We start from the raw sequence: 26,245 nt of genomic DNA, 5'->3' as shown, positions 1-26,245 counted from the left end.
TGCCTTCAGATGTCTTCTAAGAATCTGGTAGTTGTTTTTCTCTTTGACATCTGGTGGGAGGGTGTTCCACAGGGCAGGCGCCACCACCGAGAAGGCCCAAGTCCAAACATCCTCTGAACAGCCTCTGAAATGCTAATTCACCCGGAGTGTTTTATCATCTGACGGTTCTCAATTTCCACATTGGACAAATGTGACCTCTCAGCATCTGACCGTTGACCTGCAATGGTGCTTTGACAGCGTTTGATGCCTGACATGCAATGTGTGCTCCAAACTAGTCCATCCTATAGCTGAACCATCACCTTACAACAGTTGGCAAGGAAGACTCCTACCTCTTACACGACAGGGGTGGTTTTATTGGAATCTAAACTATAAGTATGCCCAAAACCATGAGCTATGGTTCAAGGATCGTTTGGCTGTGCTTCCTTGAATTGCAGGCGATTGGACTGGACCTTTGCGGTCTCTTCTGCCTCAAACACTCCACGATTCCTCGCTGGTGCCCAGACGCACCTGCTGAGCCATCCAGCGCAGCTGTCAAGTGAACTACGTCCGTCACCCTGACTAAGAAAAGCCTGAGCTTTCTGCTTCCCAGAGCTGGGAGCCCGTCGAGATTTGGAGCGGGGGAGAGAGGGAGGGAGGGAGGGAGGGCTCCGGCCCCTCCCCTCCCCGCGGATCAGGCCACCGCACGGCGGGGCTTAAAAGGCGCCGGGCGCGCCGGGCGCTGTCTCTGCGCCCTGGTGCTGAAAGCGAGCCGCCGCCGCCCGCTCCGTCGGTGGCTCCCGCCGCGATGCCTGGCACGTCGCTGCCGCTGTTGCTGCTGCTGCTGCTGCTAACGGGGGCTGGGTCCGGCCCGGTCCGGCCCCCGGCGGCCCTCTGCGTCCTCCGCAGCCCGCTAGCGGCCGGTGTGCTCCGCTTGGAGGCGTCCGACGGGAAGGAGCTCCTGAGCGCCACTTGGGCGCCCCGACGACGCGCCGGCCTGAGCGGCTGCAGCGTCTCCACGGAGCCCCGGGAGGTGGCCGCGTTCCTGAGCCGCTGTTCCGCAGGGGCTCAGGAGGAGGAGGAGCCCGACTTCCCCGGGGTGGAAGAAGCCAAGGCAGCCTGCCTCGACGGCGCGGACGGCAGAGAGGCTTCCTCCCGGCGCCGGACCAAGCGCGGCTTCACCTACCCGGGGACACTCTGGTGCGGAGCCGGCAACATCGCGGAGAGCTACGAAGAACTGGGTAACTAACGGGAGATGGAGAAGGCGCGGGGCGGGAGCAGACGGAGGAGGGGGATTTCTCCAGCCAGGAGCCTCTTGCTTCGCCAACTTGGCGCCCTCCGGATACTTGGAACGGCGCAATGTTTGTTTGTTTGTTTTTTAAATAACTTTTTAATTCAAAATTAAAACAAAACATATTATCCAGAAACATATCATCCTTATTCCCCCCCATTTTTCCTCCCTCCCCCCACAGAACCCACCCACCCCGCCGACTTCCCTCAGTTCCAGTCTTTTGATTTCTCTAAAAATGCTGTTTTCTGCATGTTACACAGTTGTATAGATCCTCAAATTATTTAGCTGATTATTATCAATAAAAGGTTTGTGAATGTTTATTCAAAACAAGCCAAGGAGTCCAGTTCGCTTTGTTGCGTCTTCAAGGGTTCCCATTCATCTTTAAAGTCCCAGTTATCCTTGTCCCGTAGCTTATATGTCAGTTTTGCCAGTTCTGCATAGTCCATCAATTTTTCTTGCCATGATTCTTTAGTTGGGGTTTCTTCAGTCTTCCATCCTTCCATCCTGAAGACTGGAAGGATGGAACAGCGCAATGTTTGAGAGAGGCAGTGTGGCGTAGTGCTTAGAGGGTCGGGCTAGGACCTGGGAGACCAGGGTTCAAATCTCCCACTCCGCCATGGAGCTCATCGGGTGTCCTTGGAGCAGACACTGCCTCCGTCAGCCTGACCTAACTCACAGGGTTGTTGTCGGGAGTCAATGAGCGGGGTGGAGAACCATGTTACTCCACCTTGAACTCGCGCCCATGGCTTCAAGTTGCAAGAAAGAAAGGGAATTCCGACTAAATGTCAGGGGGAACTTTCCGACAGGAAGAGTGGACTCTACTTCCCTGAAGGTTTTTAAGAAAAGGTTGGGTGGCCATCTGTCAGAGATGCTTTAGCGGAGAATTCCTGTATTTCAGGGGGCTGGACTAGATGGCCCTTAGGGTCCCTTCCAACTCTACAATTCTGTGAAATGCAATCAATCAATCAATCAGTCAATAGTTGCACCCCATCCTGGGACCTTAGGATGCAGGGCGGGTAGTAAATTGCAATAATGTTAATAATAGTAAATATTATTATTATTGATGATGATGATGATTGATCTTAGAATCTAAGGTCTCTAGGGAAAGTCAGAGCTAGGAGCATAGCTGTCAACTTTTCCTTTTTCTTGTGAGGAATCCTATTCGGAATAAGGGAATTTCCCTTTAAAAAAGGGAAATGTTGACAGCTGTGGCTAGGAGTCATCTATTTAATTATTTATTTATTTAAATAAACATCCACATTATTGGCATCAGAAAATGTTTAGAAGATAGTGAAATAAGATGATGTATTTAATTTTCTTTTTATGTTTTTAGGTTTGAAGTTATGTTATTAATAACCTTTTCTGTTGGGAGATAGCAAAGTGGGTGAAAATAGAAAACAAACCAGAAACGCAAGTTGGGGGAAGTCTTGGAGGGTAGAGAGGGAGGGAGGAATATATAGTAAACGTTAAGAATTTGAGATTATGTAATGAATGAAAATGAAAAATGAAAAATGAATTTATTTTTTTTTTAAAGAAGAGCTCAGAGTCATCAATTAACATCTTTTTCTTCTCCTCTTAGAAATGTGTCATAGAATTATAGAACTGTAGAGTTGGAAGGGACCCCCAAGGCTCATCTAGCCCAACCCCCTGCAGTGCAGAAATCTCAGCTCAAGCATCTGGGACAGAGGGCCATCCTGTGTCCTCCTGTGACCACAGCTATGTGATGATGATGATGATGATGATGATGATGGGGGCTGACCGGAGGAGGAGCCCAAAGGGCAGCTGCATGGCTTGGACCAGGGAGGGTGGCAGTGCCCCCTAAGGGGACTGTGGAATTACCTGGGGGGTGCTAAGATGCCAGGGGGCAGCAAGAAGTGCTGGAGGTGCAAGCAACTCTCAGACTTTGAAAAGCTGGCATTGCTCATCAAGTTCATCAGTTTTGTTGAATTAACCAAACTAAGTAGTTCAAGTGGGTTTTGAATAGACATTCAGTCGATATCAGGAATAGCTCAGTCAGCAGAGCATGGGACTCCTAAGCTCAGGGTTGTGGGTTTGATCTCCACACTGGGCACTAGATGACCCTGGTGGTCCCTTCCAATTCTATTATTGTTCCTGTTGCAAATTTTACTGTGTTGCCCTCTACCTTAGTGGGTCAGGCATGCTGCTATTCTGAAGGATGTTTTTTGGGGGGGAGGGGAGGGGACACAGGGGATGAGCTTGTGGAGCCATTGTTTCTAAAGCCATACCTAGGCTGGTCTTCTTAATTTTACCTGCCGCCCTCCAATCCCTCCCGCACACTTTCAGGAGCTCACCAGGAGACGGACAGGTGCTGCCGGGAACACGACCACTGCCAGCACGTCATCCACCCTTTCACCTACAAGTACGGGTACCGCAATTTCCGATGGCACACCATCAGCCACTGCGACTGCGATAACAGGTGAGTGGAAGGGAGGGGCAGGGTTTGGGAGGAAGTTTCTGCAGGGCCCCCAAAAGACAGAACCACAGAATGGCAGTGATGGTAAAGGTAAAGGGACCCCTGACCATTTGCTCCAGTCGTGGCCGACTCTGGGGTTGCAGCGCTCATCTCACTTTACTGGCTGAGGGAGCCGGCGTACAGCCTCCGGGTCATGTGGCCAGCATGAATAAGCCGCTTCTGGTGAACCAGAGCAGCACACGGAAACGCTGATTACCTTCCCACCAGAGCGGTACCTATTTATCTACTTGCACTTTGTCGCGCTTTCGAACTGCTAGTTTGGCAGGAGCAGGGACCGAGCAATGGGAGCTCACCCCGTTGCGGGGATTCAAACCACCAACCTTCTGATCGGCAAGTCCTAGGCTCAGTGGTTTAACCCACAGCGCCACCCGCGTCCCGGTAGTGATGGTAGTGCCATGCAAGAATAGGCAACTGTCTCATACGGGGATCAAACCCACAACCTTAGCGGGTTACCAGCACCACGCTCTAACCAACTTAGCTATTGCCCCTTGTGTAAAACTCCGGCCCTGCAGTTTCCAAAAGTGAGGAGGAGCAGCCCCTCTTCAATCCTGCCTCCCTCTCCATATATTTCTTCCAAACACCCAGATCTTCAAGGCCAGCCCAGATAAGGCGACAGAAATCTGTGCAGCTATTGTGTGTTATAACATAGAAAACCTCAAACAACACAAGACCAAAACGTCAGGAGGTTGCCAGGGTTTGAGCTCTGGCTTTGCATGCAGAAGGGCCCAGGTTCAGTCCCCAATGGCACAGAACTGTAGAGTTGGAAGGGAACCCAGAGGTCATCCAGTCCAACCCTCTGCAATGCACAACACAAGGTTAGTGTGGGGTTTTTAAAAAATTAAATACAAAAATTAAAAGGATGTGTTTTCGGAGACCCCTTGGGATTTTTCAAATGGAAAAGCTAGATGTCTATTCTATGCAGAATAAGTGAAATGGAAACCCCTCCACCTTCCTTTTATAGGTTAAAGGCATGCCTGCGAGCCGTGAACGACACAGCCTCCCGCGTGGTGGGCCAGGCTTTCTTCAACGTCATCCAAGTGCCTTGCTTTGAGTTTGCCTACAAAGAGCAATGTGTGGAGCCTTATCTCTACGTCTGGTAAGCGGCTTTTAGTTCCTTCTCTGCCCCCAGCAACCTCCTCTTCAAACTTGAGCAACAGAAGCAGGATGAATGCTCAAGGAATGGCTCTGCTATTATTGCCGCAGCAGAACAGAGCGGGCTTTTCCATCAAAGCACAAACAGAGGGGCTGGGAGTTGGGAGAGGCTGCTTTGAATGCAGAGGGAAACAAGGGAAGGAATGAGCAGAGGGGATGTTGTTGATGATGACTTTTGTGCTATTTTCTTATTGCACTTAAAACCCTGCAAGGTAGATTAGGCTGAAAGACAGTGACTGGCCCAAAGTCACAACCAGGGAGCTTCATGGCTGAGTGCAGGGGGATCTGAACCCAGATTCTAGTCTGACACTCTAACCACTATGCCATACTGTCCCACTCTTCTCCCTCTGGGGATTCCGGCCTGGTTGCCTCCCTCCCCATTCCTAGCTTTTATTCAAGACAGAGGCTGCCTGGTTTTCTTTTCTGCTGGTAGAATCGCGGTTTTCAATGAGGTTGCACGTTTTAAATTCTTTATTGCTTGAAAAGCTGCAGTTTGGTTTTAGTGGGCTTTATCTTTTCTATGCTCTACAGTTACAAAAGCACTTTTGCAAAACTCACCTGGGAGCATCAGAATGTATTCAAATCAATTATCAAGAAGGGAGCCTGCAACTAGGGCTGGCTGGACTTGGCCTTAAATGAAACAAAAGGAACCTGCTCCAGAATAATCCAGATTCTGCAAACATCTGCTGTATGCAAATATGGAAAAATGCACATTTTCTTTCCATGCATGTAATTTATTCTGCTGGTGTTAGTCACAGGTGTGTGGCTATGGGTGCCAGAAGCACTGCCAGGCCTTAAAACACACACCTTGTCTCCCCAGCTAATCATCTGACTTCTGAAGCAATGGTAGCACAAGGACTAGAAACTTGATCTCTTTCATTTTAAAACAGAGGTGGGGAAATTTGTTGGGCTTCACCTCCCATCACCCTCCCTGGGGTTAGCAGGACCTGAAGTCCAGCAACACCTGGAAGACCACAGGATTCCCCACCCCTGCTTTAAAAAGCGGTCAGGTTTCTAGTCCTCAGCATCCCTACTTTGAAACGAACCAAAGTGATGCCCCCAGCCTGTGAAGTTTCCCCTGTGTGCTCAGGGAATCCCTGCAACTCCTGGTTATGTGTCTGCTCAATTTTTGCCAGGTGCAAGAACTACACAACCGTGGCAGTTGCCGTGGCGCAAGATCCGGTGCTGTACGAATACGGCGGGGGTCTCATAGACGGGCTGGCAACCCGTCAGCCGCCCCCAGCAAAGTCTTCCACCACCACCACCACCACCTCCTTCCGTCTGTCGGCGGGTTCATCTCCTCTTCCCTGCAAGCCGGACCCGGCTGTTGTGGCAGTGGCTGGGGCCACTCCTGCCCCCCAGGCGAGGCCCAGCGACACCCCCAGGAAGCAGCGGAAGGGCAAGGGCAAAGGAAGAAAAGGCAGAAGGGGGAAAGGCTTGAAGAAGAAGAAGGCGGCGGCAAAGGCTGCGACCGTTCCTCATCCGGCGAGAGAGGACCCCGCCACCTTCCCAAAGCAGCTGGTGGAGCAAGAGCCGGCCAAGGTGGACTTCCAAGACCCCGTGGGGCGTCCGGACTTAGGGGAGGAAGATCTGTTCAATGCCATCCTTGGCGACGACCCTGCGGGCTTGGCCGAACCAGGGGGCAGAGAACCAACTGCTCTGCCCAAGGCCACCCCCAGGCCCCCCACTGTCCAGCCTCCTCCGAAGAAGAGGAAAGGGAGGAGGCGGCATCTCAGGGAGAGAGATGGACGGTCCCAGCATTTGCCCCACCCAGACTCGGGGGGCAAGGTCTCTGCAGTCCAGGCTGCGTAATAAACAGGCAGAATCAGATTGAGCCCAAAGACCCTGACTTCACTTGTGTGTTCCCCTCCAGGGGAGGGCAGGGAAACATCAGTGGAAGGGGGGGGTCTGGAAGAGTTGAGGGTGCCTGGCACCCACCCTGCCCAGTCAAAAGGTGCTTGCCTGCCAAAGTCCACTGGCACCAAGTGCCCCACCCCAGGAAGTCTATACATGCACTCGAGAATGAAATCCTGCGAAGTCGTGCAAACTGGAGCCCGTTTGCTTGCATTTTGCGGGATTTCGTCTGCCAAGTGGCAGAAGCAAAACAGGACACAAGACCACCTCCCAAACCCCCAATAGCTCTGCCAAGGGGGCACAGGGGGACAGAGCAGTAGCTCTGCAGGCAGAAGGCCTCAGGGCTCAAGCCCCAAGCCCAGTTGGTGCCAACCTGATGTCGCTCCCCAGGTGTTTTGGACCAAGGCTCCCTAACCCTGACGCTGCTGCAGTTTGCTGAAAAATAGAGAGAGTAAATGATCAGAAATGCTTGTTTCTTCCAGGACAGACAGACAGTCCACAGGTAGAGAGAAACAGCTTGATCCTGAACACTTGGGAGTTCTAGTTACAGGCAGGTAGCCGTGTTGGTCTGCCATAGTCGAAACACAATTAAAAAAATAAAATCCTTCCAGTAGCACCTTAAGAGACCAACTAAGTTTGTTATTGGCATGAGCCTTCGTGTATCTGAAGAAGTGTGCATGCACACGAAAGCTCATACCAATAACAAACTTAGTTGGTCTCTAAGGTGCTTCTGGAAGGAATTATTTATTTTTTAAAATTTTGTTTCGACTTGGGAGTTCTTTAGCATCAATGTCTGCATTGCAAGGGATTCCTATTCTATGATGTTATGATGAAAATAAAGCAGCTTGTGAATCTCATCCTTTGTGACCTCCTTAGCTAAATCTAAAGGACCAGAACATGGTTTTTTTTTGTGTTGTAACCCAGGGATGGTTCTCAGGCTGCTGAATCCTGCACAAAGCACTAAGCACAAATCCTGCACTAAGCTGAATCCTGCACAAAGCACTAAGTGCATTCAGGGTGTGGTGGGACCCTTAGAATCGAAGAGTTGGAAGGGCCCACCAAAGGATATGCACTTTTGGCTCATTTCCCCACACTTCAAGAGGGGGTCTGCCTCCTCAGATGTTGACTGCTCACAGGTGGAGGTTGCAAAGGACGCTGTCTTCCAAGTCAGATTTGTTCCATCTAGAATTTCAGAACCCTAGAGTTGTCAGGATTCGCACCCAAAGCCTCCTTGGCAGCACAGTCTTGTCTGCATCAACTGGCAGCAATGAATCTCCAGGGTTTCAGGCAGGGCTCTGTGCCAGCCTTAACTGCAGATGCCATCAAGGCAGAGCCTGGGACCTTCTGCATGCAAAGCAGATTACTACAGACCTGTGGCACTCCCCACCTAAAATGAAGTTCCCAGTCCTCATGGTCTGAATAAAGGGGTGATTTGATTGGGAACCCAATAAACTGCCATACATGGAGTCAGATCATTGGTCCATTCACCCCAGCATTGTCTAAACCAGCGGTTCTCAACCTGTGGGTCCCCAGATGTTGTTGGACTACAACTCCCATCATCCCTGACTGGCTGAAGCCTTCCAGGCTTTCGGGCAGGGATTACCCCTGGGGTCTGGCCCCACCACCAAGCCAGGACCCTTCCTGATGGGCCTGAGCCTTTCCCCATCTTTTCCCACCACCCTGCTTATCTGGTCTTCACTCTCCCACCTTGCTGGGTTTCTCAACCACCTCTGAAGAGCCACTCTGAGCAGGGAGGCAAATGCTTCCAGTTGAGCTCCACTGCAGTCCAGAGGCTCCCTATTACATGCCAATAATAATAATAATAATAATAATTATTATTATTTATTATTTATACCCCGCCCATCTGGCTGGGCTTCCCCAGCCACTCTGGGTAGCTTCCAACAAAATATTAAAATACCGTAATGCATCAAACATCAAAAGCTTCCCTAAACAGGGCTGCCTTCAGATGTCTTCTAAAAGTCTGGTAGTTGTTTTTCTCTTTGACATCTGATGGGAGGGCGTTCCACAGGGCGGGTGCCACTACTGAGAAGGCCCTCTCCCTGGTTCCCTGTAACTTGGCTTCTCGCAGTGAGGGAACCGCCAGAAGGCCCTCGGTGCTGGACCTCAGTGTCCGGGTAGAACGATGGGGGTGGAGACGCTCCTTCAGGCATACTGGACCGAGGCCATTTAGGGCTCTAAAGGTCAGTACCAACACTTTGAATTGTGCTCGGAAACGTACTGGGAGCCAATGTAGTATTGTAGAGTTGGAAGGGAACCCCAGGGTCATCTAGTCCAACCCCCTGCAATGCAGGAATCTCAACTAAAGCATCCATTGCAGATGACCGTCCAACCTCAGCTTAAAAACCTCCAAGGAAGGGGATTCTACCACCTCTCTAGGGTGACTGTTCCACTGTCAAACAGCTGTTACAAGATACGGCTCCTGCCGTAGGCAAAGGGTGAACCTGTCAGCTCACACAGAGAACACAGTAAGAATCGGCTGGATCAGGCCAGTGGCCCATCTAGCTCAGCCTCCTGTCCCCCCAGCGGCTACCCAGATGCTCACAAGAGCAACTCTCCCCTCCTGTGGCTTTCAGCAACTGGGATTCGGAAGCATCCCTGGCTCCATTTGTGGAGGCAGAGTAAAGCGATCCTGGTTGGAGCCACCGATCGTCCTCTCCTCCAAAGAATGGTCTAATAAAACTTCTAAAGACACCCAGGTTGGTGGCCGTCGCTGCTTCCTGTGGGAGGGAGTTCCGCAGTTTAAACCATGGGTATTAAAACTAGGGTGAGTCCTGTTTAGGGAAGTTTTTAATATTTAATGCTGTATTGTTTTTAACACTCAATAGGAAGCCGCCCAGTGTGGCTGGAGAAACTCAGCCACATGGGTGGGGTTATAAATAATAAATAATTATTATTATTATTAGTTACAGATAGGTAGCCATGTTGGTCTGCCATAGTCAAAACAAAACAAATTCCTTCCAGTAGCACCTTAAAGACCAACTAAGTCAGTTCTTGGTATGAGCTTTCGTGTGCATGCACACTTCTTCAGATACACTGTGTATCTGAAGAAGTGTGCATGCACACGAAAGCTCATACCAAGAACTGACTTAGTTGGTCTTTAAGGTGCTACTGGAAGGAATTTGTTTTTATTATTATTATTATTATTATTATTATTATTATTATTATACCTCAAGGACTGCCTCTCCACATATGAACCGACCTGATGTGATTGTCACCAGAGGCCCTCCTCCACAAGAAGTCTGGAGAGTAGCAACATGAGAACGGGGTCTTTGAGTAGAGGGTTTTAAATTTATTTCCACACACACACCTGTTTTAGTGTACCGTTCTGGGTTTTTTGCTTGTTTTTAAGTTGCTTTGGGTTGCCCTGGGCAAGATAGTGGCCAACAAATTTAATAATCACAAAAGCAAGCTAGAAGTAGATTCCAGATCCCTGGGTGGACGTTTAAAGCATGGGGTCATGCAGAGGCCTCCGGACTCCAACTCCCATCATCCTTTGCTGGCTGGGGCTGATTGGACTCCAGCAACACCAGGGCTCCTGACCTTTAGTGGTGATCCTTGTATTGCAGAGGGGGCTCCCTTCCAACCTGACGATTCTATGAAAGAGCACCCTGCAACCTCTCCAAATTCAAAGCAGCAGCTTCACCGCTCTCGCGCCCAAACAGGCTTATGTTTAGACTGCAGGAGTTAAGACTGGGGTGGCGTCCTCAGAGATGCCTGCCCTGTTTCTGAAAGGATGGGAGTGCCCTTTCCTGCCTTGAATGAGGCAACAGGGATCCTGCAGAGACTCCGCAGGCAGCTGCTGTTGCCTCTTTGCAGGAACAGTGGAACTGCTCCAGGCTCACACCCAAAACGCAGGGATGGAGCAGAATTGGGCAGCTTCAAGGCAGACCAAGTGGGCAGGGATGCCAGAGCAGGCCCATCCAAAGAGACGAATGGGGAACAACTGGCAGAGGTGGGACAGTGGGCTTTTTAGTCATTGCTTGGGAAAGTTTCTTTTAAAAAACAAAATGGAAAGCAGCAATTCTAGGGATGCTGGGCAGGGTGGGGGGAAATTGTGGCAAAATCCAGTGCTGTGCAAATCACAGCGAGAAAATCAGGGTGGGTTGGGAGAGGTCAGCCAGAATATGAGAGTGAAAAGGAGAGCAAACAGCTTCTGGTGCTTAGAGAGGCAAAGACTCCTCCTGGCTTCCCAGGAGCAGCCACACAGCCACCCCAAGGAGCAAGGATTTCATTGTTGAGAGGACAAGTCACAAAGTGACAAAGGGACTCCACCTGGTGGGGGCTCCAGAGCACAAGGCAAGAGGAGCGTGCCCCCCACCCCGCTGCACAGAGCAGCTCCAGAGACCAGGCCCAAGGTTCACGGGGACGGGAAAGGGTTGGGGAGGAAGGAGAGAAATGGCAGACATGGCCTGGCCCTGATCCGCCACTCAGGAATTGAGGCAGAGCCTTTGTCCACCCCCGCAGGGCTGGCACAGTTGCTGGGGCTTGGCGAGCTGTCCCCAGCCCCACACCCACAGGAGATTGGGCAGAAAAGGCACTTAAATCCCTGTATCTCCAGAGTTCCCCCCCCCAAGCCAGTTCCTCCTACCCCACAGATTCCCTCCCGCCCCTCACACACAACCTCCCCACTGCCCCCGCTTTGGCCCTGGGTTTTGTGCAAGGGAGTCCAGTCAGACTCAGTCTCTGCCCTCTTTGGCTGGCAAGCAAGGAGAGAGAAAACCTCCACAAAGGTTCAGTAGAAACACTATTTATTCCTCGGTGCTGTTGGGAGTGAGCGGAGGGGGGGGCAGTGGGGTGGGTAAAGGGGGGGAGCACTACTTGGCATTCAGGCCGCCGCAAAACTCTCACTCTCCCGGTACTTCGCAGCTCCCAAACAAAAGCCGCGGTCGCCCCAGGTTCAACTCTGCAGTCTCCTTTTTTTTTAAAAGTAACACAACTGAATAAATATTGTCCCGGAGAGGGTGTGCCAAGGAAAAGCCAGCTGACGGGCGAGGGAGGCTGGATTCTCTTCCAGCCACGGAGCGCCCCCCCCTCGCCCTGGCATGCCAGGGGGGTGGGCAAAAGCAAAGCCCTTTTCATACATACAAATACAGGCAACGAGCGAAGGAGGAGGGAGAGAAAGACAGACAGACACAGAGAGAGACTGAGAGAGCAAACCCTGGCCCAGGCACTGGTAGAGACCCTCTCCTGGAACCCCTTGCCCCCCCCCCAATCCCAAAGGTTTTATTCCTCCACGCAGCCGGATCTGGCCAGCACTCCAGGGGTGGTTTCGGAAAAAGAGAACATCGCTGGCGGGAGGACCGGCTGACGCCGGCTGCGAGAGCAAAGCGCAGAAGAGCAGCGGGAGAGCCGGGTCAGGACTGGCGCCCCGCCCAGCAGAAAGGCTGCCTCCGCTGCCAGTATATACACAAGGGCCTCTCCTCTCCAACCCACAAGGAGGGCGCTGCCCAGCGTCCCTGGCACATGCCTCGAGTGTCCAGAGCAAAGGAAACAAAGACCCCGATGGAGGTGGCCAGCCGGCAGGAGGGAGGGAGGGGGTCTCCGGCGGCAGCGAGGGGAGCAGGACTACCGGTCCATCTCATCTAGCAGCGGGGTGGCGTCTCCGGCGACCGACATGGGCGTGCTCTCGATCATGGGGCTGGGCGAGGGACGGGGGGTCAGCCGCTGCTTCTGCTTCCTCCGCTCGGCCTCCTTCTCCTGCAGCCACTGCTCTGCCATCTTGCCCCAGTCGATGGCCGTGTGGCTGCTGGACCTGTGCAGGGGGTAGAGAGGAAGGAGGTCAAGGACAACGGGCCAATCCAGTGTTAGAAACAGAGAGAGGAAAGTTGGAGGCTAAAGGGCACCTTAAACCGAAGTTACGGGAGCAACAACAGAATATCTAGGCACACTTTTTTAAATAACAAGAATGCAAAGCTGAAAATGAATGAACTGCAGCTAAAGTATTAGGCTCATTTTTCACATGGCCTAGTCCTTCCAATGCCCATCCCTTAAGAGGGTTTCTTCTCCTGTCTTCAGAGACTGGCTGAAAGTGGGGAGGCAGAAAAATATCCTCCTTTCCTTCCAGTCTGCAGTTTTAACCTGAAATCTTAGGCGCAGTACTGCTCCTCAGAGCTCAGAAACTACTCGCGCGAATTCCCTGTCACAAAATGCGCCTAGAACAATGGGCGTTTTGAATGCTGGGCTGATCCAGAGAGTGCTGTGTGTCTGGAGCTCTTGGTGCAGGACTACGGTTTAGAGACATACACCAGAGCTATGTCAAAGGTTCCAGGCAGAGGGTCCCCCCTCAGCCCTACCTGGAGATGCTGCAGCAGGTGAGCGCTGCCTTGGAGGAGTCTGTGAGAGAGACTGAAATGCACACAAAACATGGGGGGGGGGGAGTCTCTTCTAAAGAAGTGCCTGCCATTGTTTTTAATTTTTGGTTTTGAAAAAAGTGCTTGTTTTAATCCAGCCTTCCCTCTCCAGGTGTTCTACAAATCTCCCCAAACATCAAGAATATTTTTAACCCAACTGATCAATTGACTGAACCGTGCTGCCCTTTCCTCCTTGTCTCACCCCACCCCAATTTTCTCCCTCCATGGTTTCTTCTTCTCCCCCCTTCCCTCTCCAACCTCCCCACTTCTCCATCATGAACCAGTGTGGCATAGTGGTTAGAGCACTGGACTAGGACCATGAAGCTCACTGGGTCTTAGCCTAGCCTACCAAACAGGGTTGCCGTGAGGATTAAATGAGAACCATGCACATCGCCTTGAGCTCCTTGGAGGAAAAGGTGGGATAGAAATGGAACGTCATTAAAGTAAATAATAAAACAAGGAGCCTTTTTGCAGCACTCACTTGGGTTGCTGCCTCTGCGCTGAGCTGGAGGACGGCTGGGACTGGGGCTGAGACTGGGTGGACTGGGGCGTGGTGCTGGCCTGGAGCTGGTGGTACTGGGGGGTGGTGATGGGCTGGCTGGGGGTCGTGTAGGAGTAGCTGGGGGTCAGAAGTGGGGTGGCCACCGGCTGCTGGGCAGGAGTCGTGAAGACCTGGGACAAGAGAGAGAGACAAAGAGATTAAAGTACAGATTAGCCAATGACAAAAAAGGGCTAAGTGGGAGCATCAAAAAGGAGCTTGTGGGGCCACAGACATGGGAGCAGGCGGCCAGCTGTCAGGAGCAGGTGAACAATCAATCACACGGCGTCAGTGATGTTAACTCTTTATTCAAGGAAGCAAAGTTGACTCAGGAGGCCAGGCCTAGTAAGAACAGCAACTGGTTCTGGTAGGTCTTGCCCCTATGAGGCAGTTGTGGGGACTGAGGAAGAGGTCTCTGCTTTCCCACATCCGCCTAAACCTCCTTCCCCCACCAGGTCCCTCACAAGCAATCTGAGACTATGCCAATGCACCTGCCTCTGCTTCTCCCTCTTCATGCCTCTTCTGGTTCGGGGAGGCCATGGGGGAGAGGGAGACCACTGGCTTCTTCTTCTGCCTCCGAGTCTGGACTGCTCTCTGTCAAATATTCTTTCTGCCCACTGTTACCCCTTCAGTTTCAAGCCACTCCGTGTGCCATCAGGAGACGGGAGGTCAAAGGAGGCTGCCTTCTGCTGAGTCAGCAGCTCTGCAAGGCTTCAAGTTGGGGGGCATTCCCAGCCCCCCATCATCATTATAACCCACCCTTTACTGGCAGGTCCCAGTGTGCATTACAGCCGTTCAAAATTCAGAATGAAAAGCAGTTAACGCTGAGTAAAAATAGACTGAGCCAGGGACCTTCCGCATGCGAAGCAGGTGCTCTGCTCCTGAGCTGCTGCTCTTTCCCTAAAAATGTAACAAGATCCTGGTCCTCATGGTTCCGCCTTAAAGGCCGATTTAAGAGGAGGTTGCCTTATACCAAATCAGACTGTTGTCTCCATCTAGCTCAGCCCTGTCTACACAGACTGGCAGCATCTCTCCAGGGGAGCTTCAGGCAGGAAGTCTTTTCCCCAGCGCCACCTGGAGGAGCCACTGGGGTCTGAACTAGGGACCTTCTGCCTGCAAAGCAGATGCCCTCTGCCCGAGATGCAGCCCCCTCTCCTGACTGCCGCTCTGCAGGGCACTGCCAAGTGTTTGTGAGGTGCCAGGATTAAGAGCGGAGGAAAGTGCCCTTAATTCCAGGTCAGTGGGAGGACCAGAGGCCCTTCCACTCACAGCCCCTGCCTGCCAGGCGATTAGCAAGCTCAGCCGGCCAAGCGCTGCCTGTCGGCTCAGCAAATTCTTCCTCCGCTAAGCCTTTTCTTGCTGGCAGCTTAGCTGCGTCCTTCACGTCCTCTCCCCCTCGCTAGCGTCCAGCCTGCCTCCTCCATACTCCCCCCCAGCACATTCCTTTAGCGTGGGGGCTACTCACTTGCCCACAGCCGATTTCCCTTTCATCTACTCTGTTTAGTGGAAGAAAATGCAACGTGAATAAAAACGGTGGAACCGCAGGCAGGCGACGCTGCGATACCCACACTTTGAGAAAAGAAGATGCCCAGCTAGGAAGCAAGTCAGACTTTGCGTCCATCTAGCTCAGTGCTGCCTACACTGATTGGCAGGGGTTGTCTCCCAACCCAGATGGAACCTGGGACCTTCCACACACAAGGCAGATGCTGTACTGCTGAGCCACCGTCCTTCCCAAAGGAAGGCAGAGGTGTGAACAATCAAGAGCAGGCGGGGGGGGGGCGGGCTGGACTAATGAGCATTGGGGACCCTTCCAACTCTATGATTCTTACCTTAACCGGAGCCTGAGCGCTGGCTGGGATGTGCTGCCCCGAAAACCAGAAGAACGAGTCTAGAGCAGCCCCACCCGGTGCCCCCCAGTCCTCAGCCTCTGCCCCACCCGGCCCCTCTCTTCCTGCGTTCACCTACGTGGTAAGCGCTGCTCCCGCCGCCGCTGCCTCCGTAGCCGTACTGGCTGGAGGCCCATTGCGCAGGGGTGGCGTTGGGGTTCTGCCCCTGGCCCGTCACGGCCGCGATGGCGCTGAACATCTGCGAGGTCATGTTCTGTGGCAGGGCGTTCACAGCTCGGGTCAGGTCTGCGGGGCAGAAGCGAGGCGGAGCCCGTGAGCAAAGACGCCAAGAGCAGGCGGGAAAAGCAGGGGAAGCGGCGGTAGAGGGCACTCACCTGCCAGGTTGATGTTTGCGGGAGTCGCGTTGATGGAAGCTGGAGTCCTGGTCCTGCTGCTGCTGCTGGGGGTGACTCCTGGGGGTGGGAAGAGAGGTGAATTGCGGGGGCTGGGGATCTGACCAAGTCGCTGCACAAGTGGACTGTGGTCTGCATCTCCCCCCCCCACCGCCCCCCCCCAGCGTGCAACAGAATGGGGGCAGTCTAGCAGTCAGGGGGTTGGGAAGTAAAGCTCTCTCCATTGGCTCTCCAGCAGCTGGCCAGCCCCATCAGGCCTCCTTTCCCCATAACCACCACTTGGGGGTGGCCGTCCCACTAGGCTGCCTCAGCGGGAGAAGGAAGCAGAAGGTTGGAGGCCCAGTTCCAACAGGCACCCCCTGTCCTCAAAGTTGACAGCACCCCAGGCTCACAAGGTCCCAGTGTGTGCTCACAACCGAGGAGGGAGGAAGGCTGGCTAGCTCTAGGGCACGGAGGGGGAACCTGATGCTCTCCAGAGGTTGTTGGACTTCAATTCCCATCTGCCACTGCGGCCAGCATGGCCAATGGGAAGGAGTCAAACAATATCATAATGGGGGGGGCAGGGCACTGGCTCCCCACCCCTGCCCTAGGGTGACGTTGGAGGGGCCATTGAGCCTCTCTCCTGCCTCGCTGTGGGGCATGCTATTTTGTCAGAAGCGGCCTTTCTGGTTCACGGCTGCCGCCTTTCCCGCATCCCCATGATGCACATCTCGCTGACCCCAATTTTGCCTCTCGCTGACCCCAATTTTGTCCCCTAATTGGGGCTGGGATTACCTGGCACAGGATCCTGATAGTGATCCTTGAACCATCGGAAAAGCCCGTTGACCGTGGGAAAGATGTGGCTGCGGTACCGGAAGCCTTCGGGCGTAACCGTCACATACTCAATCCTGCGGGGAGAGAAGTGGCCCCCACCCTGGTGACATTGAGTTGAACACCTCTGCTCAGAGTCATCTCAAGGTGGGAAGTGATGAGGCCCAGGCCAGGGAGACTGGGCCATCCCCACCCAAGAGGAACACACACACACACACACACACACACACACAGACCATTTCCTGGGACTACTTAAGACACGTCAGCCCTGAGGGATGGCAAAAGCGAGAAAGGCCAGGCCAGGGAGTTCCTGCCACCAGCTCCTGAAGCTGGCCTGAAAAGATCTTGCAACATTTGCTTATTCTCATAATTTAAAATGGTAAAGAACCTCAGGTGCCTTGCAAGAAAGCATTCTCTAAATGCAATGAGCCAATCGACAGACATCTCTGTGTGGAGAAGGTCACTCAGAGTTAGACTGAGCAACAGCCCTTCTCCAAACATGGCAGCTCTGCTGAAAGAGCCCAGACCTTGCGGGGAGTTGGCACTAGATGTTGCTGGGCTCCAACTCCCATCCTCCTCCTTTGTTGCTGGAGTCCAGACACATCTGGAAGGTCCCTTTCTCCCTGGGCATCAACATATATCTTGCCAGGCATCCCCAAGCCCTCCTGCAGGTGTTGTGAGAACTGGATGGACTTCGGAATCTGCATTTCTGCACCTGAGCTTCTGAAGCCCCATCTGAAGACACCTCTCCTTGCCTCTGACCATTCCCACCCCCTTCAGCATCAGGAATAATGCCTGTCAGCAGGCTTGGGTCTCAGTCTAGCTTTGCACGCAGAAGGACCACAGCACCTCCTGAGAAGATATCGGGAAAGCTGCTCTTTCTTGGGGAGCTGCTGTCCATCAGAGGAGACATTATGGGGCTAGATGGAGAAATGGCCCAGCCTAAAGCCAAAGGGGGTTTGTTGGGGGTGGGCAGGAGGGGGAAAGTGATCCCCCAAGAGGCACCTTATCATCACCTCCCCTGTTCCTGCAAGGACTAATCCCGGGGGCGGCGGGGAACTCACCTGGGCTTCCCCCGTGGCTGGTAGCCCAGCAGGAATTTGCCCGGAAGTTCTTTGCAGGCGCAGATGAAGTAGGGGATGAAGGTGGGCTTCTCCTTCTTGGTCTTGATCAGGAGCTCCTCCAGTTTCTGGCACACGGACAGAGCAGTAACAGAATGGGCCATCAATGCTGCTTCTGAAGGGGGTGGGGATCCAGAGCAGGGGCTTCTCCCCTCCTTGAATGGCCGCCCGGGGGAAGTCAAGGGGCTTTTGGATATGCTGCGAAGCCCAGTCAGCATTGCCTCCCCTGGCACCCTGACCTTACCTGGTGGGCACTGGTTAGGCTCTTTTCCCTGGGAAGTTCCTCTCCCCCAGTGGCAGTGCCAACTCACAGGGGCAGGGAGCGCCCATGGCTCACTTCTTCCTTGAAAAGAGAAGCCCCCAAGCTCAGCTCTGCCCAGATGTGTGTGCGCTCACCTTCCTGTCTCCCCCGTTGCAATCCTGGTAGTATTTGTGGCTGAGCAGGTCTCTGGCGAAGGACGCCATCGGCTGCACATAGCGGGCAACGATCTCGTCCAGGTCCTCAAATTCCTTGGGGCGGAAAAGGCAGAGAGGGTTACAGGCGGAGGGGTCAAGGTGGGTTTCCCCACAAGCCCACCAGGCTTCCTGCCTCCGGACTCACTTCTGTGTTGATCCAGAGGGTGGCCCCCAGGCTGAAGGCGTTCTCCTTGCCCTCCTCGCGGACGTCCACGTGCTGGTAGATGTTGTCGCTGACTTTCCAGGTGACCGTCAGGTGGTTCTCTCCTTTGCTGCTGGGGCGGATGATGACATCTCCTTGGTCCATGGTCTCCATCATCTTCTCAGCCTGCTTGAAGTTGATGTTGTGGAAGGAGGGGTGGGCTATCACACGCTTGATGTACGCTGTGGAGAGGGGGAAGAGAGGCAGACAGGTGGCAGCGCACTGAGCTTTCTTGCTTGGAGGAAAGGTGAATTCGAGGGGACACAGTGCGAGTTATGCATGGTGAGAGCGGGAAGAGGAAAGCTTTCTCCTTTTCTCATAACACTAGACCTTGTGGACACCCAGCGAAGTGGGGCTTTGGGAGACACGAGACAGGTCAAAGAAAGTCCTTCCAAGCAGCGCAACTGTGGAACTCCCTGCCACAGGAGGCAGTGATGGCCACCAAACTAGATGGTTTCAAAAGAGGACTGGAGAAATTCATGGAGGAGGAGGAGAGGGCTATTGATGGCTACTGGCCATAATGGCTAGGCTCTGCCTCCACAGTTGCTTCTGGAAGCCACAAGAGGGGAGAACGTTCTGGTGCTTGCGGGATTCCCATAAGGGGCATCTGGTTGGCCACTGGAAGAACAGGATTATGGACCAGATGGGCCACTGGGCTGATCCAACAGGCTCTTTCTATTGCTCACTTCCCCAATGACTGGGACCACAGCCCACCCTCTTGGCTGCCCCCAAGACAGCCGTCTGAGTGCCAGGGACTCACTCGTGCGTTGCTGCCTTTTCTTGTACTCCTCCTCCTGCTTGTGGTCACTGGCCTCAGCATCAAAGTCGTAGTAGGTGTCCTTGGGAAGCTTCCACTCGTTGCTCTTGTCCATCAAGTCCGACGTCCGGCAGGTCAGGTCGGCGCTGAACTTCTCAATGTCGATCTTCATGATCCTGCAGTGGACGGTCATCCCCACCTGGGCAAGACAGAGGCAGACTGTCAGCGGGAGGAGAAAGAGGTGCGCAGAGGAGGGCGACCGAGAGGAGCAAGGAAACCGAGCCTGATGAGGAATGGTTGAAGGAGCTGGGTATGTTTAGCCTGGAAAAGAGGAGACTGAGAGGAGATAGGAGAGCCATCTTCAACTATCTCAAGGGCTGTCTCAGGGAAGAGGGAACAAGATGGTTTTCTCCTGTTGGCCCAGAAAAGGAAGCAAGAAGAAATACTGATGAAAGAAAAATGGCAGACGGAGCTAATGGACTACAAAGAATTGGACAAGATGACAGGAAGGATTCGAAACCTGCGGGACCAGATATTCACAGAAGACTGGTAGAAATATACAAACTATTTGAAGAGCAACTGTACTCAACAAATTACACTAGGAGGACTACAAGAAGTTTTGTAAGGAGGAATATATGAAATATTGCAAAGAAGATAAAGAAGAAAGACATTAGTTATGATACTTATATGTAATAAAGAAAGAAAAAAAATGCAAATTAAGTGGAAAAGACTGGAAAATTTTCAGATGTGATTGGCAGAAGTAAAAAAAAGCCCATATAAGATATAAAAGTGTGTTTTATAATTGTTGAAAATGATATGTTAAAATAAAATTAATAAAAAAGAATATATAAAAAGATTTTCTCCTGCTCTGGAGGGTAAGACTCGAACTCATGGCTCCAAGTTACGAGAAAGGAGATTCCGACTCAACATCAGGAAGAACTTTCTGACAGTCTGAGCTGTTCAGTGGTGGAAGGGACTTCTGTTCATGGGTGGTTTTTAGACAGAGGTTGGGTGGCCACCTGTCAGGGATTCTTTAGCTGTGATACTTAAAATTGCAGGGGGTTGGAGGCAGGGAAATGGCCTACCTTGACCCTCTCCTCTGGCCGCTTGACCACCTTGTCGCTGAGGAACTTAGTCGGGATGAAGCCCGTGACACCGTTGTCCAGCCGTGTCTTCACCCCGATGGCCTGGCCGGGGCAAGAGCCACTGTCAAAGTGGTTCCAGACCTGGAACGGAGCAGAGGAAGCAAAGTCACGGCAAAAGGAGGGCGGAGGGTGGAGCTCTGCCTAACCAGGACCCAGGCAAACACACACACACACACACTCAAGTGGCTGCTTGGCTGGCCATGTGTGCCCTCAGTCAGGATCTCTCCAAAGGCCTGGGCAGGTGAGGCGCCCCTGCCTAGCAAGCATCGCAGCAGTTGCCAGACTTGCTGCTGAACGAGACTTGATGATGGCGCAGATCTATTCATTTCTTGCATTTATATTCCACCTTTTATTCCAAGGAGCTCAAAGGGGTCTATACGGTTCTCCACCTCCTCATTTTATCCTTGCAACAACCCTGCGATGCAGACTATGCTGAGACACATAGATGGCTACCCAGCAAGCTCCGTGGCTGAAGGGAGACTTGAACCCTAGTTTTCCAGGTCCTAGTCTGACCCTCTCTAAGCACTGCACCACACTGGTGTGGCTCTGTTACCTCGCTGAGCTCGGGGAAGTTGTCCTGCTGGCAGAAGGGGCACTGCCACAGGCCCGTCTCGTCATTCCGGATCGCCTGGTCATAGCTCTCCCCCTGGGGCCGCCGGTGGGCTATCCCCGTCACGTTGCAGATGATGAGTTTACCTGGGGATGGAGGTTGATTAATTGTAAAAATATTTGTATACGTTTCTCTCTCTCTCTCTCAAAGCAGTTTACAGTGAGAATACATAAAGCCATGTAATAAAAACCATATTTAGAAAGTCAAAAGCAGACCTTTGGGGAAGGAAGCACTCTTAATTGCCTGCATAGGCCTAGAGGAATCGAAAAATTTTCTGGAGATGTTTAAAAGTTGGCACAGGTGGGATAGGAAGGGTGGAGTTTATGGGTGCACAAGAGGTGTTTCGCAACCCCTTTTGCTTTTGATTTTCATATGCTGTTGCAGCTGTTCTCTCTGTTTTATACTTGCTATAAAATGAAATCAAATCTTTATCCCCAAAACCCAAATAAATAAAGAAGGCTGGCAGCACATTGTGGCCCCAGGGGGTGTGCTGGTGACACCCCCCCACCAGTCTCCATCAATGCCACCACTTCTCTGGCCCTAAGCACCAGAACAGCAACTGCCCTCCTCCTCCTCGGTAGGCCTTGCCCCGGGGGGGAGAGGCAGACATATATAGAACATCTCCTACCTATATAGAACGTCTCGGGTGTCTCCTTCGTCAGCATGTTGAAGACCTCTTCTGAGTTGGGGGAGCGGTAGGGGCTCCTCAGGTCCTTGTAGCGGCAGCTCAGCTCAGCTCGGATGTCATACAGGGTGATGTGCTTGTCACCGTAGCCCTGAGAGAGAGGGAGACAGACAGAAAAAGGAGAAGTGAAAACCAGAGGGTCAGATTCTCCCCGCCCCCATCTAAGCCCCTCAGGGCTCTTCCCACCACCAACCTGTCTCTCCAGCTCTTCGGCAAAGGCATCCAGATCCAGGTCTTTCAGGCGCTCTGGGTTTTCCAGGATCTCCTCCAGAGCTCCGGCCGGGTTGGCATCCTCAGCTGACTCGTCATACTCCAGGGCGTCAACGGCCATCTTCCGGGCCCACTCGTAGGTCTCTGGGTGGACCCTGGACCCGTCCAAGACCTCGATGTAGGAGTCCGTGCTACAAAAAGAGAAGGAAAAGGAGGACTGAGCAGAAGGTGTGAAAAACTGGAGTGCGCTGGTGTCAGGGGTTCAGGAGCAGAGGTCAGGGGTTCAGGAGCAGCTGGTCTTGCAAAGGCGACCGAGACCCCCTGGAAACAGAAGGAAGTCCTGATGCAGGGATGGCTACAAAAGAGGATGAGACAAATTCACGGAGAAACAGAAGGCTACCAGTGGTGACCAGCCACAATGGCTGTTCTGCACCTCTACTGCAGAGGGGAGAGGGCTCTCGTGTTTGGATCCCACCTGGGGGCTTCCTACAGGCATCTGACTGCCCATGGTGAGGACACAATGCTGAGCCTCTAGCCTGATCCAGCAGCCAGACTCTCTCAATTTTATTTTATTTATTTATTTAAAAAATCTATAGAACCATTTATAAAAAATAATAGTAATCAAAACATTGTGAGTTTATCCCATGGATAGGCAAACTAAGGCCCGGGGGCCAGATCCGGCCCAATCACCTTCTCAATGCGGCCCACAGACCGTCCGGGAGTCAGCGTGTTTTTACATGAGTAGAATGTGTCCTTTTATTTAAAATGCATCTCTGGGTTATTTGTGGGGCATAGGAATTTGTTGATCCCCCCCCCTCAAAAAATAGTCCAGCCCCCCACAAGGTCTGAAGGACAGTAGACCGCCCCCCTGCTGAAAAAGTTTGCTGATCCTTGGTTTATCCTGTGAACCAACCTGAGACCTGAAGGACAGGGAGGGAAACCTCCGGCCTCCTTGAACATTTCACCACCACCACCCCGCTGCCGCCCCGCTTGCTCACCTGTCGCCCAGCGATGCTGTGTCGATCTTGATGAAGCCGGCACAGTTGATGAAGACTTTAGGCCCCATGTGGCACATGGTGACCAGCTGGGTCCGGTTCTCCAGTCGGGTGTTGTTCTGCTTCAGGATCTAAGAGGGGCACAGAGCATTCCTTTATTTCATTTCATAAAAATTCATGTGCTGTTTGATCGTAAAAAACCTCAAATAAGAAAACAACAGGGTTGTTAGTAAGAAACAATTAAAACATTCCAAAAATTAAAACTAAAAACAGGCCAGCAATCTAGACATCTGAGTAGGCTTCATCTAAATTAAAAAATGTTTTTGGCAGGTGCTTTAAGGAACACAGCGAAAGGGCCTGCCTGGGGTAAAACGGCAGGGAGTTCCAAAGTGTAGGTGCCGCCACACTAAAAGATTTGAGTTTTTACAAATGCAGAGCAGGAATTATGTGGCACAGTTCTGCCCGGAGGGAGGCATTTCGTCCTGGCAGAAAGGAGCTGCCTTATATAAGGAGGTTGGGTGGCCTGGGCAAGGGCCTCAAAGCCATGTCCTCTTGCCTTACGCTTGGACAGGATGTTTGTCCCTCTAAGCCCCCTGTAGCCTCCTCTGACTGGCAGGGGCTCTGCAAGGTCCCAGGGCAGAGAAAGTCCTGTCCTGTCACCTCCTGCCTGTCCCTTTTTCAGCCGGAGATGCCCAGGACTGAACCTGGGAACTTCTGCTTGCGAGGCAGGCGGCTCTCCTGCTGAGCTGGGCCTCTTCCGTAACATACGAGTGTAGGAGGCTGCTCTATACCAAGAGGCCAAAACAGATAAATCGTTACGTTGCCCTGAAAAGAAACTGTTAGGAGGGGAACAGACAAGGCCACAGTTGACGTGGCTGAAAAGGAGCCAGTGAGCCATGTTACAGAAAAGAGAACATTTGGAGACATCAGAAGACGCAGAATGCAACAAATGCCGTAGAAGCTGCAAAGAGAACTGCCGATCAAGCACTTCTGCATAGCCGGCGGTGTAAAATAGAGTACCAACGAAAGGGACCGTTTGTGTCAAAAGGGGCAAACTGCTGGTTGGTTAGTGTTGCTGAAACGATGCTTCACAAGGGTGATGAGCCAACGGAATGAAGGGGTGGGGTGGATGGTTTTTTGTTGCTACACCTATGCTTGTACTGCATTTGAATTCTTTGCAATGACTTCTGCATTAGGGCTGCCGCCTTGCATGCGCAAAATAAACACCGATTGATTTATTACTGACCTCCAGTAAGGGAAACTAGTGTTTCCCCTACAGTTCCACGTAGCTCAGTGTTGTCCACAGGGCTTCAGACATTCAGTCATTCCCATACAAAGCAGGTGCTCTACCACTAACCTAAAGCTACTTCCCTTCAAAAGGAAAACCCTAGTCCTCATGATTCTAAATGAAGAGATTTTTAAATAGAAACACAGGAAGCTGTCTTCTACAAAGCTACAACTGTTGGTTCCATATAGCTCAGTGCCGCCTACACAGACTGCCAGCAGCTCTGCAGCATTTCAGGCAAGGATCATTGCCTGCCTGGAGACTGAACCAACCCAGAGCTGGAAGCAGGACAGGCCCCTACTACCAGGAGGCAGAGTGAGGCCACCCTGGCCTCAAGGGGGAGACTTACGCAAGTGCCGTCTTTGACTTGTTAGGGCCTTCTGCTTACCTTCATCAGGTGAGTGCCCTTGCGGGGCCCCAGGCCACAGACGTACTGCAGGAGGGCCTGGCTGTGCGGGTGAGCTATGGCCCGGTTGACGTCCACCCCGACCTCGTTCACACGGTTGATGAACTCGCAGTGCAGGGAGTTCAGCAGCTCCTCCTTCACCACGTGCTCCTGGGGGAGAAAAAACACACCCACATCAACGGGCTGTCATCTGCCTTATTGCAGGGCAGATTCGAGGGTAAACCATGCGTGGAATGAGTCTGCCCCTGCAGCTTGATGGAGGTAGAAACTGTCTCTCTTGTTACGCTGCCATTTCTACGGGGATATACGCTCGGTGTTTATCACTCCTGTTATACAAAAATCTCCAAATGGATCTGAACTTCAATGTCTAAAACTCACACTAAGGGTGGCCAAATTCTGTGCGACTGCCGTAAAACTCAGGGAACAAGCTGTACTACCAAAATGATTAAGATTTTAAATGATAATGTTAGGTTATATTTTAGTGATCAATATTTAATCTATTTTTTTAACTGCTGCTATAGCTGAATTGTCTCTGTTATACCCAATTGCAATTCAATGTATTCCTGTTGTGTTTTATGATTTTCCTGATATTGTAAGTGACCCGGAACTGGTCTGTGACCGTAATAATAAAATTCTATTCTATTCTATTCTATTCTATTCTATTCTATTCTATTCTATTCTATACTCACACACCGGAGCCGTAAGGCTCAGCTCCAGGGTGGCAGACTGCAGGGCACAGGGCAGCCCTGTCAACGGGCACCTTCATTATACACTTTTAGGCACCCGGTGAAAACGTCGCTCTTCAACCGGGCCTTTAACTGATTGACATACCCTTTTAAATGTGTTGTGGGAGGGGGAGTTATTGGTCTGCTTTTATTCTTATTTTTATTATGTTTTCTATTGTACTTTTATGCTGTGAACTGCCTTGAGATCTGCAGATGAAGGGTGGGATACAAATGTAATGTCATGTAATTCATGTATTTATTTATTTATTTATTTTACCCGCCTTCCCCCCTCCATGAGGTCCCGGGGCAGGTTACAAGAATTTAAGAACACAGTATTAAAAAACCAGTTAAAGCAGATTACAACATAGTGGGAGTAAGGTGGATCTTAAAATATATCAAAGGGCAAGGGGATAAAGAGACAAGGACTCAACATGATTTATTCTGCTTCAGCATGCAATGGAAAACGACTGCAAGCCCTTTTCACAGCCGGCCTCCGGGATTTCAACAGACGACTGAAAGCCTTCAGACACTCCCAGGGACTGAACCAGATTTCCGAATGAAAAAGCAGTGCCTCTCCAGACATGGAATTCTTTACAGATACAGAATTTGACGCTGAGCAAAGGACGGCAAGTGTTGCTTTCCGAAGGAGATCTTCTGCCGGTGGTGTTACCTGCAAAGGGTGCAGTTTGAGGCAGAGGATGTCCTCGTCGGAGCTGCAGACCTGAGCGAACTCAATCAGGGGGTCCTGGATGCGGCGGGCGAGGGAGACGGCCTGGCGCAGGACAGGGGGGTAATCCCGGAATTCAGTCTGCAAGAGAATCACACCAGAAAGGGGTTCATATAGCCCTTCTCTCATAACCACACGTGAGGCAGCTTCCCATGACATCCAAATACAGTGGTACCTCGGGTTACATATGCTTCAG

At 52.0% G+C, this 26,245-nt stretch overlaps 2 protein-coding genes across 2 annotated transcripts in view; one reads left to right on the top strand and one right to left on the bottom strand.

Annotated features, from left to right (window-relative positions):
* The first annotated feature begins 752 nt into the window (after nucleotides 1-752).
* PROCA1 (protein interacting with cyclin A1) lies at nucleotides 753-6,744 on the top strand. The gene is made up of 4 exons (XM_081843990.1): nucleotides 753-1,217; nucleotides 3,572-3,704; nucleotides 4,723-4,857; nucleotides 6,050-6,744. The coding sequence occupies exons 1-4, from the start codon at nucleotides 785-787 to the stop codon at nucleotides 6,723-6,725; spliced, it is 1,377 nt and encodes a 458-aa protein (XP_081700116.1). The 5' UTR covers nucleotides 753-784; the 3' UTR covers nucleotides 6,726-6,744.
* A 4,775-nt stretch (nucleotides 6,745-11,519) lies between these two features.
* The window catches only part of SUPT6H (SPT6 homolog, histone chaperone and transcription elongation factor), a 42,382-nt gene continuing 27,656 nt past the window's right edge, over nucleotides 11,520-26,245 (bottom strand). Inside the window, exons 22-37 of the mRNA XM_081843711.1 lie at nucleotides 25,993-26,130; nucleotides 24,580-24,747; nucleotides 22,910-23,037; nucleotides 21,895-22,102; nucleotides 21,645-21,792; nucleotides 20,960-21,102; nucleotides 20,347-20,487; nucleotides 19,265-19,460; nucleotides 18,448-18,686; nucleotides 18,243-18,356; nucleotides 17,790-17,914; nucleotides 16,690-16,802; nucleotides 15,898-15,975; nucleotides 15,642-15,808; nucleotides 13,620-13,810; nucleotides 11,520-12,540 (exon numbers count right to left, since the gene is read on the bottom strand). Of these exons, the coding sequence (XP_081699837.1) occupies nucleotides 12,354-12,540; nucleotides 13,620-13,810; nucleotides 15,642-15,808; nucleotides 15,898-15,975; nucleotides 16,690-16,802; nucleotides 17,790-17,914; nucleotides 18,243-18,356; nucleotides 18,448-18,686; nucleotides 19,265-19,460; nucleotides 20,347-20,487; nucleotides 20,960-21,102; nucleotides 21,645-21,792; nucleotides 21,895-22,102; nucleotides 22,910-23,037; nucleotides 24,580-24,747; nucleotides 25,993-26,130 (2,484 nt within the window). The 3' untranslated portion in view covers nucleotides 11,520-12,353. The remainder of the gene's footprint in view (nucleotides 12,541-13,619; nucleotides 13,811-15,641; nucleotides 15,809-15,897; nucleotides 15,976-16,689; nucleotides 16,803-17,789; nucleotides 17,915-18,242; nucleotides 18,357-18,447; nucleotides 18,687-19,264; nucleotides 19,461-20,346; nucleotides 20,488-20,959; nucleotides 21,103-21,644; nucleotides 21,793-21,894; nucleotides 22,103-22,909; nucleotides 23,038-24,579; nucleotides 24,748-25,992; nucleotides 26,131-26,245) is intronic.

Source organism: Podarcis erhardii, assembly GCF_964252035.2.
Source record: "Podarcis erhardii genome assembly, chromosome: 16".
NCBI lineage: Eukaryota > Metazoa > Chordata > Lepidosauria > Squamata > Lacertidae > Podarcis > Podarcis erhardii.
Note: the sequence above shows the minus strand (reverse complement) of the source record. Positions and strands in the feature narration are given on the sequence as shown.